The sequence below is a fragment of the Carlito syrichta genome, unplaced genomic scaffold (genome assembly GCF_000164805.1).
Source record: "Carlito syrichta isolate Samal-C Ts95f unplaced genomic scaffold, Tarsius_syrichta-2.0.1 Scaffold302579, whole genome shotgun sequence".
Classification (NCBI taxonomy): Eukaryota; Metazoa; Chordata; class Mammalia; order Primates; family Tarsiidae; genus Carlito; species Carlito syrichta.
In genome coordinates this window covers 141,521-158,486 of record NW_007246675.1, presented here as the reverse complement: position 1 = coordinate 158,486, position 16,966 = coordinate 141,521, and the positions used below count along the sequence as shown (strand labels likewise).

At 38.8% G+C, this 16,966-nt stretch overlaps 1 protein-coding gene across 1 annotated transcript in view; it reads right to left on the bottom strand.

Annotated features, from left to right (window-relative positions):
• RAD50 (RAD50 double strand break repair protein) overlaps window positions 1-16,764 on the bottom strand; it is a 74,828-nt gene extending 58,064 nt beyond the window's left edge. Inside the window, exons 1-3 of the mRNA XM_008056945.2 lie at window positions 16,292-16,764; window positions 14,889-14,972; window positions 2,722-2,873 (exon numbers count right to left, since the gene is read on the bottom strand). Of these exons, the coding sequence (XP_008055136.1) occupies window positions 2,722-2,873; window positions 14,889-14,972; window positions 16,292-16,420 (365 nt within the window). The 5' untranslated portion in view covers window positions 16,421-16,764. The remainder of the gene's footprint in view (window positions 1-2,721; window positions 2,874-14,888; window positions 14,973-16,291) is intronic.
• Between the last annotated feature and the right edge of the window lie 202 nt (window positions 16,765-16,966).

Sequence of the window (16,966 nt, the reverse complement as noted above, 5' to 3'; positions counted from 1 at the left end):
AGGTAGATAGATAGATAGATTAGATAGATAGATAGATTAGATAGGTAGATAGACAGACAGACAGACCGACTGACCTAAGACTAGAACAGTAGTTTAGGAAAGAGTAATAGACTGATTAGGTGAGGAGAGGGAAAGTCTGTTTTTACTGTTTTTTATGCATTCTAGTTTGTATTTTGAAAATATGACACTGAATCTTGAGAATGCTTCATAGGGAGCAAGAACAGACACCAATAGACCGGTAGGTTATCACATTAGACTATAGGAAGATGATGGTAGCTTGAATTAGAATGGTAGAGATGAAAAGATTCAAGGGGCATTTAGATTAAATCCAAAGGACTTCATAATAGGTTAGATATGGAAGGCAAGGAAGGTATCAAGACTAGGTTCTCGGCTTATGTCACTGGATAGATAGTGTTATCATTCAGTGAGATGAAGCATACTGCAAAAGAACTAGATTGTTGGAATTTTTTAAGGAGAGACAAGAAGAAGGGATCATGAGTTTGGTTTTGGACACATTGAATCTGGGGTATCTTTGAAACAACTGGTACAGAATGAGACAGGCAGTTGGGTTTATGGGGCTAGAAACAGAGGTCTGGTATGGAGATACCAATGTGTGAGTCACCTATGAATACGCAATAATTTGAGCAACGGATATACATGAGATTATATAGGAAGAAGAAAATATAGAGCAAAAACAGGAGAAGATATAGGACTAAGTCTAAGGGATTCCAACCTTTATTGGCTTGACAAATAAAGTAAGATGTGGCTGTAATAAAAAAAAAAGGGAAGTGTTATATAATGGGAGGCCTAGAAAAAGAAATTTTCAAATAAGAAGTGAACAACTACCATTTACTGAGCTGTGGTACAATGGCCCTCCAAAAATGTCCACATTCTAATCCCTTGAATTTGTGAATGTTACATTACGTTGCAAGGGGGAATTAAGATTAAAGATGGAAGCCGGGGGCAGTGGCTCAGCCTATAATCTCAGCACTTTGGGAGGCCGAGGCGAGAGAAATGCCTGAGCCCGCAGGTTCAAGACCAGTCTGGGCAACTTGGTGAGACCTCGTCTCTACAATAAAGCACAAAAACTAGCTGGACGTGGTGGCGTGTGTCTGTAGTTCCAGCTACCTGGAAGTCTGAACTGGAAGGATCACCTAAGCCCAAGCAGGTCAAGGCTGTCGTGGCCGTGAGCATGCCACTGCACTCCAGCCTGGGCGACAAGAGTGAAACTCCAACTCAAAAAAAAAAAAGATTACAGATGCAATTAGATTGCTAATCATCTGATCTTAAAATATACTATCCTACATTATTTGGATGGGGGCTGATGTTACCACATGGGTCCTTAAATGAGAGAGAGGGAGGCTGAAGAGGCAGAGTGACTTGATATGAAAAGAACTATTCCCGCTATTGCTGGCTTTGACGATGAAGGAAGAGGGCCACGAGCCAAGAAAAGTGGTAGCCTCTAAAAGATGGAGAGAGCAAGGAAACAGATTCCCCTTGTAGTCTCCAGAAGGGAACACATCCCTGTTGATACTTTGATTTTAGCCCAGTGAGACTCAAATCAGACTTCTAAAATACAGAACTGTAAGATAGTAAATTTGTGTTGTTTAAGCCACTAAATGTGTAGTCTGTTACAGCAGTTGAAGAAAACTAATACATGAACTCTTACTACATATTAAACATGTTATATGCGTTAGCTCAATCTTTGTAACATCTTTCCAAGGTATGTACAGTGATAATGAAAGCCTATTTTACAAATGAACAAAACAGAAGCTACTGAGTCTACTTCGTGTAGCACTTGATTATTCTAATTAAATATAGAGGTTATTAGTGACTTTAGTTGGAGCTGTTTCAGTGAAGCAATGGGACTGAAGCAGGAATAAGGAAGGTGAAGAAATGAAGACAGTGAGTATCAACAACTCTTTTGAGAATACTGGCTATGAAGGGGAAGAGGGAGACAGGCAGTAACTGGAGTGAAATGAAAGCCCAGGGTATGAGAGAGACTTGAGCATGTAAATGCCAATGAAAAGAACGTGTCTGAAAAGCCAGTAACTAGAATAGTGCTTCTGGCACATAGTCGATGCTAAATATTATTGGTTAAATAAAGGAATAATTAAATTAAATTAAATAAATTAAGGAAAGGAAGGTGAATAGTCAAGTAATTTGCTCAAAAAGGATAAAGGTTTGAATCCAGAGATAATCTAATTCCAAAATCCAAACTCATTAGAAGATACCTGCTTCAGACAGAATGACAATATTTGAAAGGGACAAATTACTGCTCTTTTCTACTTGTCTGTCTCTCATCTCACCTATTCCTGTACATGATACTACCATTTTTTTATTCATTCAACCTATATTTGAGTGATTACATATTTTCAATTCAGCAAATGCTCATAAACTACTCAAGGGAATGGAATATTAGCACTACATCTCTAATGGGATCTATTCTATTATAGTCTATTTGACTGATAAATAGTACCAAAAAAAATTAGTTGCTGACTGTAGGAGGCTATATGTGAGTAGGAGCAGGGAGTGAGTGTATGGGAACCCTGAACTTTCTGCTCAATTTTGCTGTGAACCCAAAACTGCTCTAAAAGATAAAGGCTATTGAAAAAAATTAATACGCTCCCATAAAATAAAGTATTAGGGAAAAAAACTATAGTCTTACAGACATAAAAGACCAAAAATGAACAACTATTTAAATGTAATATAAATACCTACTTTGTTCTAGTAATGACTCCTTCCAGGGTTTTAAACTCTGTCTTTTTATTTTTCTGAGTACACACCATAGATCTTTGCACAGCTACAAGTTCTCCATTGACATCACGAAATTGCAAACGAATCTGGGCTCTCACATCTGTTTCTTGAGCAATCTTTGAAGGTAAATAGAAAAAGATTATGTTACTTTAATAAGCACCAGATGGCCAGGCTCGGTGGCTCAGCCTGTAATCCCAGCACTTTGGGAGGCCGAGGTGAGTGGATTGCCTGAGTTCGCAGGTTCGAGACCCGCCTGGGCAACTGGATGAGACCTCATCTCTACGATAAATCAAAAATTAGCCAGGCGTGGTAGCGTGCGCCTGTAGTTCCAGCTACTTGGAAGGCTGAGGAAGAAGGATCGCCGGAGCCCAGCAGGTCGAGGCTGCGGTGGCCGGGAGCGACCATTGCACTCCAGTGTGGGTGACAGAGTGAGACTCAGACTCAAAAAATAAATAAATAAATAAATAAGCACCAGAATGTTAGTTCTGAAAGAAAAGGCATAAGCAATCGTACTGAAAATGAGGGGAATAAAAAAAAAACAAAAAACGAACAAGCCGGGTTCGGTGGCTCAGCCTGTAATCCCAGCACTTTGGGAGGCTAAGGTGAGAGGATTGCCGGAGCCCGCGGGTTCAAGATCCGCCTGGGCAACTTGGCAAGACCTCATCTCTACAATAAATTTTTAAAAAATTAGCCGGGCGTGGTAGCACGCACCTGTAGTTCCTGCTACTTGGAAGGCTGAGGCGGAAGGATCGCCAGAGCCCAGCAGGTTGAGGCTGCGGTGGCCGGGAGCATCTATTCCACTCCAGTCTGGGTGACAGAGTGAGACTCAAACTCAAAAAAAAAAAAAAAGCACCAGAATTTTAGTTCTGAAAGAAAAGGCATAAACAATCGTACCCAAAATGAGGGGAATAAAACAAAAAAAAAATGAACAAGCCGGGCTCAGTGGCTCAGCCTGTAATCCCAGCACTTTGGGAGGCTGAGGTAAGAGGACTGCCTGAGCAAGCGGGTTTGAGACCCGCCTGGGCAACTTGGCGAGACCTCATCTCTACAATAAATCAAAAAAAAATTAGCCAGGCGTGGTAGCGCACACCTGTAGTTCCAGCTACTTGGAAGGATCGCCGGAGCCCAGCAGGTTGAGGCTGCGGTGGCCAGGAGCAGCCACGGCACTCCAGCCTGGGTGACAGAGTAAGACTTCAACTCAAAAACAAAAAATAAAAAAAAAATGAACATCAAAAAATGAGCGACATTTTTACATGTTATTCAAAATATGAGAAAAAAATAATACAGCTTAATTGATTTACAAAAATGATATATATCCTCTACTTCCCTTACCCAGCACCATTAAGAGATCAGGTATGTAGATTTTTTAAATAAATAAATTTTATATTTTTAAGTACCAAATTTTTTTTAATTAAAAAAAAAAGTTTATAGAAAAATAGAACTATAGCATACATAACTTCCCAGCCCCACAAACTATATGAGAGTAAGTTGCTGATCTGATGCTCTATCACCAGTATTTCCTATAAAACAAGAACATTTTCAATACAAAAATCAGGAGGTTGATACTGATATATTATTGCCGTATGGTCAACAATTCCCATTCAAGTTTTGCCAATTGGTCCAATATGTCCTTTATAACAAAAGAATCCAGTTCAGAATTACACACTGTATTTGGTGGTCATGTCCCTTTAGTTTATTTTGGTCTGTAATATTTGATCCAATTTTCCTTGACTTTCATGACTGATAATTTTGAAAATTAAAGATCATTATTTTACAGAATGTCTCCCATAATGTGGGTTTGCAACATTTCCACATAAGTAAAATCAGATTATGCATCTTTGGCAGGAATATTACAGAAGTGATGGGTTCCTTTCATTGCATCCCATCAGACAGGACATTATTTCAATTTATCTCATTACTGGGGGTATTAACTTCAATCTCTTAATAAAGGCGAATCTACCAGCTTCTCCATCAAAAAATGTTTCATTAAAAATTTTGTATTTGCAATTAATAAGAATTTGGGGAGAGATGCACTGAGATCATGTAACTATCCCATACTTCATCAAACTTTTTTCCATTAGTTTAGCATCTACTGTTTATTGCCTGAATGATTATTCCAATGGCTATCAAATACAGGCATGTCCCATTTTACTGCACACTGTACTCTGCAGATATTGCAACTTTTACAAATTGAAGCTTGTGGCAACCCCACGTTCGGCAAGTTTATTGGTACCATTTTTCCAACAGTTGTTCATTTTGTCTCTGTGTTACATTTTGGTAACTTTCACAATATTTCAAACTTTTTCATTATCATGTCTGGTACGATGATCTGTGAACAGTGATCCTTAGTGTTACTACTGTTTTGAGGTGCAAACCATTCCCATATAAGACGGCAAACTTAATAAATATTGTGTGAGTTCTGACTGCTATACTAACCAGAATTCTCCAGTCTCTCTGTCTCTCCCTCTCCTTGGGGGTCCCTATTCCCTGAGACACAGCAAAATGGAAACTATGCCAGTTAATAACCCTACATACAATGGCCTCTAAGTGTTCAAGTGAAAGAAGAGTCAAAAGCCTCTTATTTTAAATCAAAAGTTAACAATGATTCAGCTTAGTGAGGAAAGCATGTCAAAAACAAAGACAGGAAAAAAAAAAAAGCCAAGATAAGCTTAAAGCTGGGCCTCTTGTGCCAAACAGCCAAGTAGTGAATGCAAAGAAAAAGTTTTTCAAAGAAATCAAAAGTGTTACTCCAGTGAACAAACAAATGATAATAAAGTGAAACAGCCTTATTGATAATGTGGGAAAATTTATCAGTGGTCTGGATAGAAGATCAAAGCAGCCACAAAGGTGAATCCAGGCAAGGCTCTTACTCTCTTCAATTCTATGCAAGCTTGGAGGTGAGGAAACTGCAGAAGAAAAATGTGAAGCTAGCAGAGATTGATTGAAGAGGTTTAAGGAAAGAAGCCATCTCCACAACATAAAAGTACAAGGTGAAGCATCAGGTGCTATAACAAGTTACCCAGAAGATGTAGCCAAGGTCACTGATGAAGGTGACTACACTAAACAGATTTTCAATGTAGATAAAACAGCCTTATATTGGAACTGAACCTACAATATCTCTGGGGTATGCCTATAGTAATTTTTTCTAGTTTCATTATTTCTTCTATATTTACTAGTTTAAGATTCTACTATTAAAATGGGTTTTGACATGGACGCTAAAGAGCATGATGGCTGAACAACTCCTGGGTCAACACAGAAATCAAAACAGAAATTAATTAAAAGATTCCTGGAAACAAATGAAAATGAAGAAACATCTTACCAAAATCTTGGGATGCCATGAAATCAGTACTAAGAGGGGAATTCATATCTCTATGAACACACATGATGAAAATGGGAAGATCACAAGTTAACAGCCTAATAGTCACCTAAGGAAGCTGGAAAAGCAAGACCACCAAAGCCCTTACTTCAGTAGAAGAATACAGATCACACAAAAAAAAGCCCAAATTCGGGACACAGAAGACAAAAATATTTTTAAAAAATCAACAAAATGATAAGCTGGTTCTTTGAAAAGATAAACAAGATTGACCAAGAAAAAGAGAGAAAAAGCCCAATTAAACACAATCAGAACTACAAAAGATAAAGTCACAACTAACCACGAAGAAATATAAAAGAAGAAATATAAAAGATTGCCGGTGTGGTGGTTCACGCCTATAATCCCCGCACTTTGGGAGGCTGAGGTGAGAGGATTGCCTGAGTCCACTGGTTCAATACCAGCCTGGGCAACTTGGTGAGACCTCATCTCTACAATAAATCAAAAAATTAGCTGGGCGTGGTGGCACGTGCCTGTAGTTCCAGCTACCCAGAAAGCCAAAGCAGAAGGATGGCCTGAATCCAGCAGGTCAAGGCTGTCGTGACCATGACCACGCTACTGCACTCCAGCCTGGGTGATAGAGTGAGACTCTGACTCAAAAAAAGAAAAAAAAAAAAAAGAAAAGCAAAAGATTATCAGAGATTACTATATATGCTTGTATGGAAACAATCTTGAAGACCTAAATGAAATAGAGGACTTTTTGACATCACACAGCATCCCCAGTTTGAAACAAGAAGAAATTGAGACCCTAAATAGACTAATAACAACCCAGGAAATTGACTATGTCAGAAGAAAACTAGCTACAAAAAAAAAAAGCCCTGGACAAAATGGTTTTCCAGCAAAATTCTGCAAAACATACAAGGAGGAGCTGATACCAATCTGACTGAAAGTATTCCAAGCAATTGAGAAAGATGGAACTCTTCCCAAATCATTTTAGGAAGCTAACATCACAATGATATCCAAACTGGGTAAGAACTACAGACCAATATCCTTGATGAATATAGATGCTAAAATTCTCAACAAGATTCTAGCAAACCAGATGCAACAACACATCTCAAAAATCATCCACCATGACCAAGTAGGCTTCATCCCCGGGAGGCAGGGCTGGTTCAACAACCGCATAAGTGTAATTAAATACACCAACAGATGTAAAGACAAAAACCATATGATTATATAATCAGACGCAGAAAAAGCTTTTGATTAAATCCATCATCCCTTCTTGATTAAAAACCCTTGAACATCTAGGCACAGACAGAACATACCTCAAAATAGTAAGAGCCATCTACAAGAAACCCACAGACATTTCCCCCGAAAACCGGAACAAGACAAGGATACCCACCCTCACACCTCCTGTTCAACATAGTATTGGAAGTCCTAGCTAGAGCAATCAGACAAGAGAAGGAAATCAGGGGCATCCAAATAGGAAAAGAGGAAGTTAAGTTATCCCTCTTTGCAGACAACATGATTCTATACCTTGAAAACCCAAGACAATCTTTCAAAAACCTCCTTGCACTGATAAAGGACTTTGGCAAAGTCTCAGGGTATAAAATCAACGTGTAAAAGACAGTCTCATTCTTATACACCAGCAATAAACAAATAAAAACCCAAATAAAAAATACAATCCTTTTTACAATAGCCACACACACACACAAAAAAATACCTTGGTATTTTCCTAACCAGAGAAGTGAAAGATCTTTACAATGAAAACTACAAAAAACTGCTCAGAGAAATCAAAGATGACACAAACAAATGAAAAAATATTCCATGCTCATGAATTGGAAGATCAACATTGTTAAGATGTCCATCCTACCCAAGGCAATCAAAAGATTTAATGAAGTACCCATTAAATTACCAGCAGCATTCTTCTCAAACCTGGAAACAACAATAAAGGAATTCATGCGGAAACATAAATGACCATGAATAGTCAAAACAATCTTCAGCAAAAAAAAAAAAAAAAAGCGGAAGGTATCGCACTCTCATACTTAAAACTTTATTATAAAGCTACAATAATCAAAACAGCCTGGTATTGGCACAAGAACAGGCATACAGACCAATGGAATAGGATAGAGATCCCAGAAGCAAAACTTCAATTTCTCAACCAACTCATCTTTGACAAAGTCTCCACCATCAACCACTGGGGAGAACAGAACCTATTCAGTAAATGGTGCTGGGAAAACTGGTTGACCACATGCAGATTAAAACAAGACCCCTACCTATCACCATACACAAAAATCAACTCTAAATGGATCAAAGACCTAAATGTAAAACTTCAAACTACAGGAACTTAGAAAATGCAGGAGACACCCTTATGGAAATTGGAACTGGCAACTAATTCCTGATCAAAACCCCAAGTGCCCATGCCATAAGAGATAAGAAAGACAGTGGGACTCATCACACTGACAAGCTTCTGCAAAGTCAAAGAAACCATCAAGAGAGTGGGGAGACAGCCCACAGAATGGGAAAAAATATTTGCCAACTGTATATCTGACAAAGACCTAACGTCTAGGACCTACAAGGAACTCAAACGTGCCAAAAGGAAAAAAGCAAACAATTCCATTACAAAGTGGACAAAAGATATGAATAGACACTTCTCAAAAGAAGACATATGAACAGTCAAGTTAGATGAAAAAATGCTCAGTCTCACTTATCATCAAAGAAATGCAAATTAAGACCACACTGAGATACCACCTGAACTCCAGTCTGGATGGCCATCATCAATAACTCAAAAAACAACAGATGCTGGAGGGGATGTGGGGAAAAGAGAACACTTCTACACTGTTGGCAGAAGTATAAACCAGTACAACCTCTGTGGAAAACAGTTTGGCGATTCCTAAAAGATCTAAAAATTGACCTATAAATGACCCCGCAATCCCCCTACTGGAAATATACCCGGAGAAACTCAAATCACTGAGAAAAAGATACTTGCACACACGTTTACTGCATTAGTCACAATAGCAAAATCATGGAACCAACCATGCTGCCCACTGAAAGAGGACTGGATTAAAAAAATGTGGTACATATGCATGATGGAATATTATGCAGCCATAAAGAAGGACAAAACATGAACTTCGCAGCAACTTGGATGGACTTAGGGTCTATAATGCTGAGTGCTCTATCACAGAAACAAAGAACTGAGTACTATATGTTCTCACTCATAAGTAAACCTTGAACAATTATCATAATACTATAAGAAAGGGATTGGCAATAGTGGGACACTGGGGGCAGGGGAGGGGTTGGAATTGGCAGTAGTGGGAACTATGGTGGGGGGGGCACACCTCATCAACAAGGGTACTTGCAAATGAACATTTGTATACCTGACCTTGAATTGTACCTCACATCTTTAAAATAGAAAAGGGAGGGATTTGACCTTTTATTTTTAACTTTTTAAAAAATTAATCAATATGGACTCATGGACGGGCACAAGTTTCCCACCAGATTGCCGCAGCTAGCTTTTGTGGATGTTTTCCTCACTCAGCCTCACCCAACGGCTTTTGGACTGAATTATTCAGTAATGAATAATTATTCCTTCATGCATTATGTTTGAAGTTTTGGGGGTTTTTTTATCATGGATAAATATTAAACTGAAATGTTTTTCTGTATCTATTATGCTCATATGACTTTTCCTCTTTATATTGTTAATGTGGCAAATTACACTGACTGGGTCTTTGTTTTCCTACAATATCTAAACATTGTTTAGCTACATCTCACAAAATTTTACATACTATTCTTTAAATTCACTGAATGTATTTTTTTCTAATTTCCTTTGTGATTCCTTTTATGATCCATGGAAGATTTAGAAGTGTGCTGCTTAATATTCCAGTATCTGGGGAATTTCTAGATATTTTTCTTTTTTCTTTTTTTTTGCTAAAGCAAGATTTATTGAGAAGACAGAAAAGCTCTCGCAGTGGGCAGGGACCGGAAGGGATTGCCCTAGATATTTTTCTAAGACTTCTTGTTTAATCCTGGTGTGGTCAGAAACTACACTCCGTATGACTTTAATTCTTGTAAATTTAGAAGGTACATGTGCATGTTACATGGGTATAATGCATTATGGTGAGATTCTGCCTTCTATTGAATCCATCATCCAAATAATGAACAAGGTACCCAATAAGTAGTTATTTACCCCTTGCCCTTCTCCTTCTCTCTCCCCTTCAGGAGTCCCCAGTGTCTGCTGTTCTCATCTTATGTCCCAGTGTACCCAGTGTTTAGCTCCCACTTGTAAATTTACTGACACTTGTTTTATGGGCCAGAATATTGGTCTGTCTTGGTGAATTCCACAGGCTTGCATACTGGGGTAGAGCCAGCCCATATGGGGTGCTAGAACCTTGGTGCAGTCATAGGAAAGTCATCACATACAAGGGGATTGATCAAATAAGTAAATATATTAAGAATATAGTCAATTCCTTGCTTCTCATTCCCTTCACTATATTTACCAGGCAAATACTCAACCTTCATCAAATCCAACTTATTTAGTGCTTGCCACTGAGCAGCTAAACAAGATGGAAAAAACACACACAACCATGATGACTGGTCTCTCTTTAAATCGCACACAAACCCCAATACTGTCATGTAATCCTAGAGTACTTCACTTAACCAATTTACTCTCTGAGGTAAAAACTACTCATAATTTTTCTAGGTTCAATCAACCTCTTCCCCCATTCTCAGCCAAGTTTTTCTTTTTCATTGAGAATATAGAAGAAATTAGAAGACATTCATTCTCTCACACTGAATTTACCAAGATATACTCTGTCTGCCATCCTGTTACACAGGATAAACAATGCATGCTCCTGTTAACTCCTCCAGTTGGACAATGGATCCTCTCTCTTCTTGCCTACTCAAGGATTTTGCTCTGCAACCAGCCCCTCTCCTGCAACAATTTGTTTCCTTCATAGATATTCTGATCAATCTATAAATGCTCTAGTAGATCCCATTTTTAAAAACACAGCAAAACAATAATAACCAACAAAACTTTCTTTTATTCTATAAAACTCTTTGGCTACTGTCCTGTTTCCACTTACAACAAAATTCATAAAATAATTGTGCTTCACATCCTTATCACCTCTACTGAAATTGGTTTTGTTAAAAGCAAAAGTAGACTCCACATATCCAAATACTCCTCCTCTTACTTGAGCTATCAACATTTTTGCCACAGTTGATGACTACCTTCCAATAATACTTCACTCACTTGTCTTCTAAGATATCACTATGCCAATTTTCCTCTTACTGTATTAGTTACTCTTTTAATATATTTTGCTGGCTTCTCCTCCTCTTCTCAATTCAAAGTCATTAGCTCAGGCAACCCCTTTGGGTCACCTCCCACCATGGGAGCTTTTCTGTCCTCTCAATAAATCCTGCTTTTAAAAAAAAATCATTAGCTCTAGTGCTCTAATTCAGATCTTGAATATCTTCTCTATATTCACTCCCTATTTGATCTCATCAGGCTTTAAAAATTAACTATATGGAACTCACTGCATATATCAATGATTCCTAATTTTCTTTCTTTAGTCCTAACCTCTCCCGGAACAGTCTTCTATTTGCCAACCAGGCATCTCCTTTGGATATGTAACACACATCCCTAATTTAAATGTTTAAAACCAGATCTACCCAAATCTTTCTATAGAGTACCCCATTACAATAAATGGCAACTCTTTTATCCAGTGGTTTAAGCCAAAAACATTGTAATGATGCTTGATGCTTCTACTTCACTCATATCATTACCCAAACCATTAGCTAATTTGTTGATTCTACCTTTAAAAAACATCCGAATTCCAAGCATTTCTTACCACTTCTACCACTACCATAATCAAGTCATCTATGTTTCTCACCTGGATTATCACAAAATCCCCTTAATTTGTCTCTGCTCTCCTATTTTTTGCCAGTAGCTGGACTGATCACTTTAAATCATAAATCAGATCATAACCTTCCCCTGCTTCAAATCCCCCAGTAGATAGATTTCTATTTAAATATAACTAGAATCCAAGTCCTACAGGGTCTAGTTCCTTTTATCTCTCTAATTTAATTTTCTATCATTCTTCCCTTTGCCACTTTGTTCCTCTTAGTGATTATTTGATCCTTCTGCCTCAGTCTCCTGAGTAGCTAAGACTACAGATATGAACCACCACGCCTAATTTTTAAAATTTTATTTGTAGAAACAGGGTCTTACTAAGTTGCCCAGGCTGGACTCAAACTCCTGACCTCAAGAGATCCTCTGGCCTCAGCCTCCCAATGTGCTGGAATTACAGGCATGAGCCAAGAATTCTGTTTTGAACATGTTAAATTTGAGATGCTAATTAAATATCAAAACAGACAGTTGAACATATATATTTACAGTTTAGAAAAGAAGTAAGAGCCGGGCTCGGCGGCTCAGCCTGTAATCCCGCGCCTTTGGGAGGCTGAGGTGAGTGGATTGCCTGAGCCCGCGGGTTCAAGACCCGCCTGGGCAGGGAGACCTCATCTCTACAATAAATCAAAAAATCAGCCGGGCGTGGTAGCGCATGCCTGTAATTCCAGCTACTTGGAAGGCTGAGGTGGAAGGATCGCAGGAGCCCAGCAGGTGAGGCTGCAGTGGCCAGGAGCAGCCACTGCACTCCAGTCTGGACGACAGAGTGAGACTCCAACTCAAAAAAAAAAAAAAAAAAAAAAGTAAGGGTTAAATACATAAATCAGCATATAAACAGTACTTAAAGCTGTGAGACAGAATGAGATCACCCAGGAAGAGAGGAGATAGAGAAATGGGTTAGTGCATGGAAGAGTGACTCGTGGGGCATACTGGCTTTCAGAAACCAAGCAAAGGTATACTCAGCAAAGACTAAGGTATGGCCATGAAAAATGAAGAAACTATGAGATTATAGTGTCAAGAAAGCCAGGAGGGAAATGGTTTTTAAAAGGGAATAACCAACTGTACCAAATCTGATGAGACGCTAATGAGAATTAGAAACTGACCACTCTTACTGGCAACATGGAGATTACTGGTGACCTTACAAGAGCACTTTTAGTGGAAGAAAGAAAAGAAGAAAATCAGAATGGAATAGACCGAGAAGAAAGTAGGAGAGGCAGTAAAGTGAAGACAATGAGTGCACACAAATCTTGTGAATCTTGCTATATACTAGAACAGAGAACAGAAAACAGCGAGAGGGTTTTTTCTTGAAAGGGGATTTGAGGAAAAAAAAGTAAATGGAGGGTGATTTGTAGTAAAGGGGGAGTTCCTTGTTTGCAACTACCAGAGTATGTTTACATGCTGATGTGAATGACCCTACAAAGGAGAAACTACTGAAGGAACAACTGAAGAGCAAAATCCTTGAGTCGATAAGAGGGATCAAGGAGATCTAGCCCCCAAGGAGTTAGTTGTTTAAATAAAACAACAAATAATTTACCCTAAACAGATAAAACAGTATGGGGACATATGTAGGGTACTCTGGTAGATTTAATGATTAGACAATGAGGGGAGTTTTCATCAATTCCTCCTTTCTCAATTTAAAAAAAGGCGAGATCATTAACTGAGGAGAATAGATTGTAGATTTAAGGAGAGAGAAGGTGTGAAATAGTCATTGTAGAGAGGGTTCAGTAAATGTACTAAATACTATCACAACTTCCAAGGAAAAAATTCATAAATACTTTCATAGTTTCCATAAAAGTGAAAATAAACAATAATCAACAGTTAAATAAGTTGTAAATAAACAATAATCAACAGTTAAATAAGCTGTTAAGACAGATTTATGGAATACTATTTAGTAATGGAATGGAATACTATTTAGTAATTTAAAACAATAAAATGTGTGTGTGTAAATACACATACATACATATATTTATATATACACAAACATATATAAACAGATCCACAATATTATCATTAAAAAGTAATCTATACAATGGCAAAATAAAATTCAATTGATGTGCTAAAATATGTATTTGTGAGTGTGCTTATATACTCACATAGGCATGGTTTTATAAACAGAAAAAGGCCTGGAAAAATATAAAATGAACTCTTAACATAGTGAAACTGGAGTCAGATAGATGGCAGTGAGAGGCACATGACTCACTAAATAAATGAATACACACACACACACACATTCTTGTTTCATTTCTATATGAGCAAAAACAAAAACCTATAGGCCAAATTCTATGTCTTTTACACACAATAATAGAATAAACTTCATAATTCAAAGATTCATACACAAGAGATTTTCACCAGGGTACTTTCTTTTTTTTGAGAGAGAGAGAGAAAGAGTAGGTCTCACTATGTTGCACAAGTTGGCCTCAAAATCCTGAGCTCAAGCCATCCTCTTGCCTCAGCCTCCCAAGAAGCTGGGACTATAGGCACTCTGCTGTACCTGGCTTATCATGATACACGTTAATGAAAAAACTAAAAGCAATCTAAATGTAAGAAAATTATGCAACTATTAAAATGTTCATAAAACTTTAAGTAGAAAGCATCTCAGACATTCAAAATAGTATAAAGATTAAAAGAAACACTCACATACCAAACCCAGATTAAGAATGTATTATAGTTTTTAATTACTTGGGACTTTATGATAATATTAAGTAGGAAAAAAAAAACAAAATACAATACTATAGTATGACCTCAGTTATGTAAAATCATATTTAAAGGAGAAAAAAATACACAAAGGTGTCAACAATGGCTATCACTGGGTGCTAAAACTGTGTGTGGGTGTCTTCCATCTCTATACTTTTTCACTGCCAGGTTTTCTACAGTAAGTTATTTCTTTATTTTAAAAACACAAATTTTTACTAGCACCATTACCTTAGGATCGTGAACAAACGTATTTCCTTTAGTTCCAGGAGGGAAATCTCCAGTACAAATATATTTTAGACATTCAATGATGGTCTAAAGAAATAGAAAATTATATTATTTAGTTATAGGAGAACCACAGTTTATCGCAGAATATTAATTCATTATAAAAATATTCTTTATCATGGAAACTATAAAAGATACAATCAGAAAAAAGCTTGACATTACAAAACCTGTAGTAAAGATTTGATTAAGTGTCTAAAGAATCACTGGTGTATGTACATAGTAATGCTATATAATTAAGAAGGTATCCTAAAATAAAGAAGTGTTATTTGGGGAAAAAAATCTCTATCTCCAGGTGACACCCTTTAAACTAAGTTAATATCAGAATAGCTAACAGTTAAATATAGCTTTCTATCCATCAAGTACTGTACTGTACTAAGCACCATTACATACATTAACCATTCAGTTCTCATATTAACTCTAGTCTGTAGATACTATTTTTATCACTATCTTAAACGAGAAAACAAAGGCAAAGAGCAGGTAGGTTACTTGCCAGCAGTCACATAGTTAATAAATGATGAAGCAAAAAGTTTGTGTTCAGGAAGCCAGTGCTGGCAAATACCATACAGTCCTGGTTGCCCTTCTAGTAGTACACTTAGTACAGTGCTAAGTACACAATAGGCATTCAGTAAGTAACATTTTTACATAAACAAAAGTAGAAAGTTTAGCATTCACTCTTAAACTTACTTCTTTCTACACTCTTTTTCACAAAACCTTCCTTCAGAGTCTTCTCCCTGCTATACTGATATTGCCTTGTTTTTTCTCAAGCCACTCTTCCCAACCTGAATGCCTCTTGACTATACTTGTCACTCAAATTTCTAAATATTCCAAAGCTTTTTAAAAAAAATCACAGTAAATAAGTGTTTTGGTTTTTTTAAATTCAGACTAGGTAAGAATATCCTAACAACAAGACAGTTTTCTAATTTAAGCCCCACTACATCAGTTCATTTTATTTTACATTTATCATGCTCGGACAGTCGGCATACTTAGAAACTCTCCTTAGTTGTGTATTTATCACATTTTACAACTTTTTACGGAATTCCTTTAAGGGACAACTACCGAAAAGTGAATGCTATGCTTTGGGTGCAAGGAGACAGGATTAAAAAACATCAACGCAGACCAAAGGGCTTCTTGAAGGACTGTGAGTAAACTTGACCCACAGGACATACCCGGACGCCCTTAGGCGGCGGCGTCGGGCCGACCCCTAAGGTCGCTGAGGCCAGTAGGCCCCGCCCTGAGCCGCCACGAGTGGGGCCGCAGGGATGCTCTTCTTCCTAATGAGAGAGCTCTGAACTCCCCAGACTCTGAACTCTCTGGATTCGTAAGATGTGGCGTGGCTATTCAGGACTTACCGTCTTCCCCGCCCCATTGGGTCCAACCAAAATTGTAAGGGGGCTGAAGAAAGTGATTATTTGCTTATCTTTGTCCTCTATTCCAAAACTCCGCACGCCCAGAATGCTCATCTTTTCGATCCGGGACATGTTAGCAAACGTTTTTTATCTTTACACCAGGGATCTGGAGCCTGGCCACCAAAGTTTTACTATGAGGCCGCAGCTGGTCGCGCGCGCGGGAGGAGAGAACACGCGGATCTCGGCTCGGGCAGATCCCGGCGGGCAGCGAGACCACAGCAAGGGCCAAAAGTTCCGGCTAGCGAGCAGCGAGCGAGGGGGTGGGCACTCTGGCTGGAACCCTCCTCCCACACCGGCTTCCTTTCTGGCTGGCGGCGAGGGCGGGGAACGGCCCGGGACTGCCCGCCGGGAACTCACAGCACCAGCCGAGCAACCCAGCAGCCGTGGGCACGCACAGACTCCCGCTTGGTCGACCCCTCAGGTCACGTGGGGCTCTCCGGCCAGCGCGCCTCCAAGCCACACTCCCAGGGCACCCTGGGAAGGCGGAAGTCCGTGATGCGTGCGCAGCTCCCGCTTCCGGGTGCTGTGCCTCCCGGAAGAAGGGGTTTCGTGCCGGGCGCTGTTGTGCGTGGCCGCCCGCTTCCGGCTCTCCTGGGCCTGGGCCGCTCCGAGAGGCAC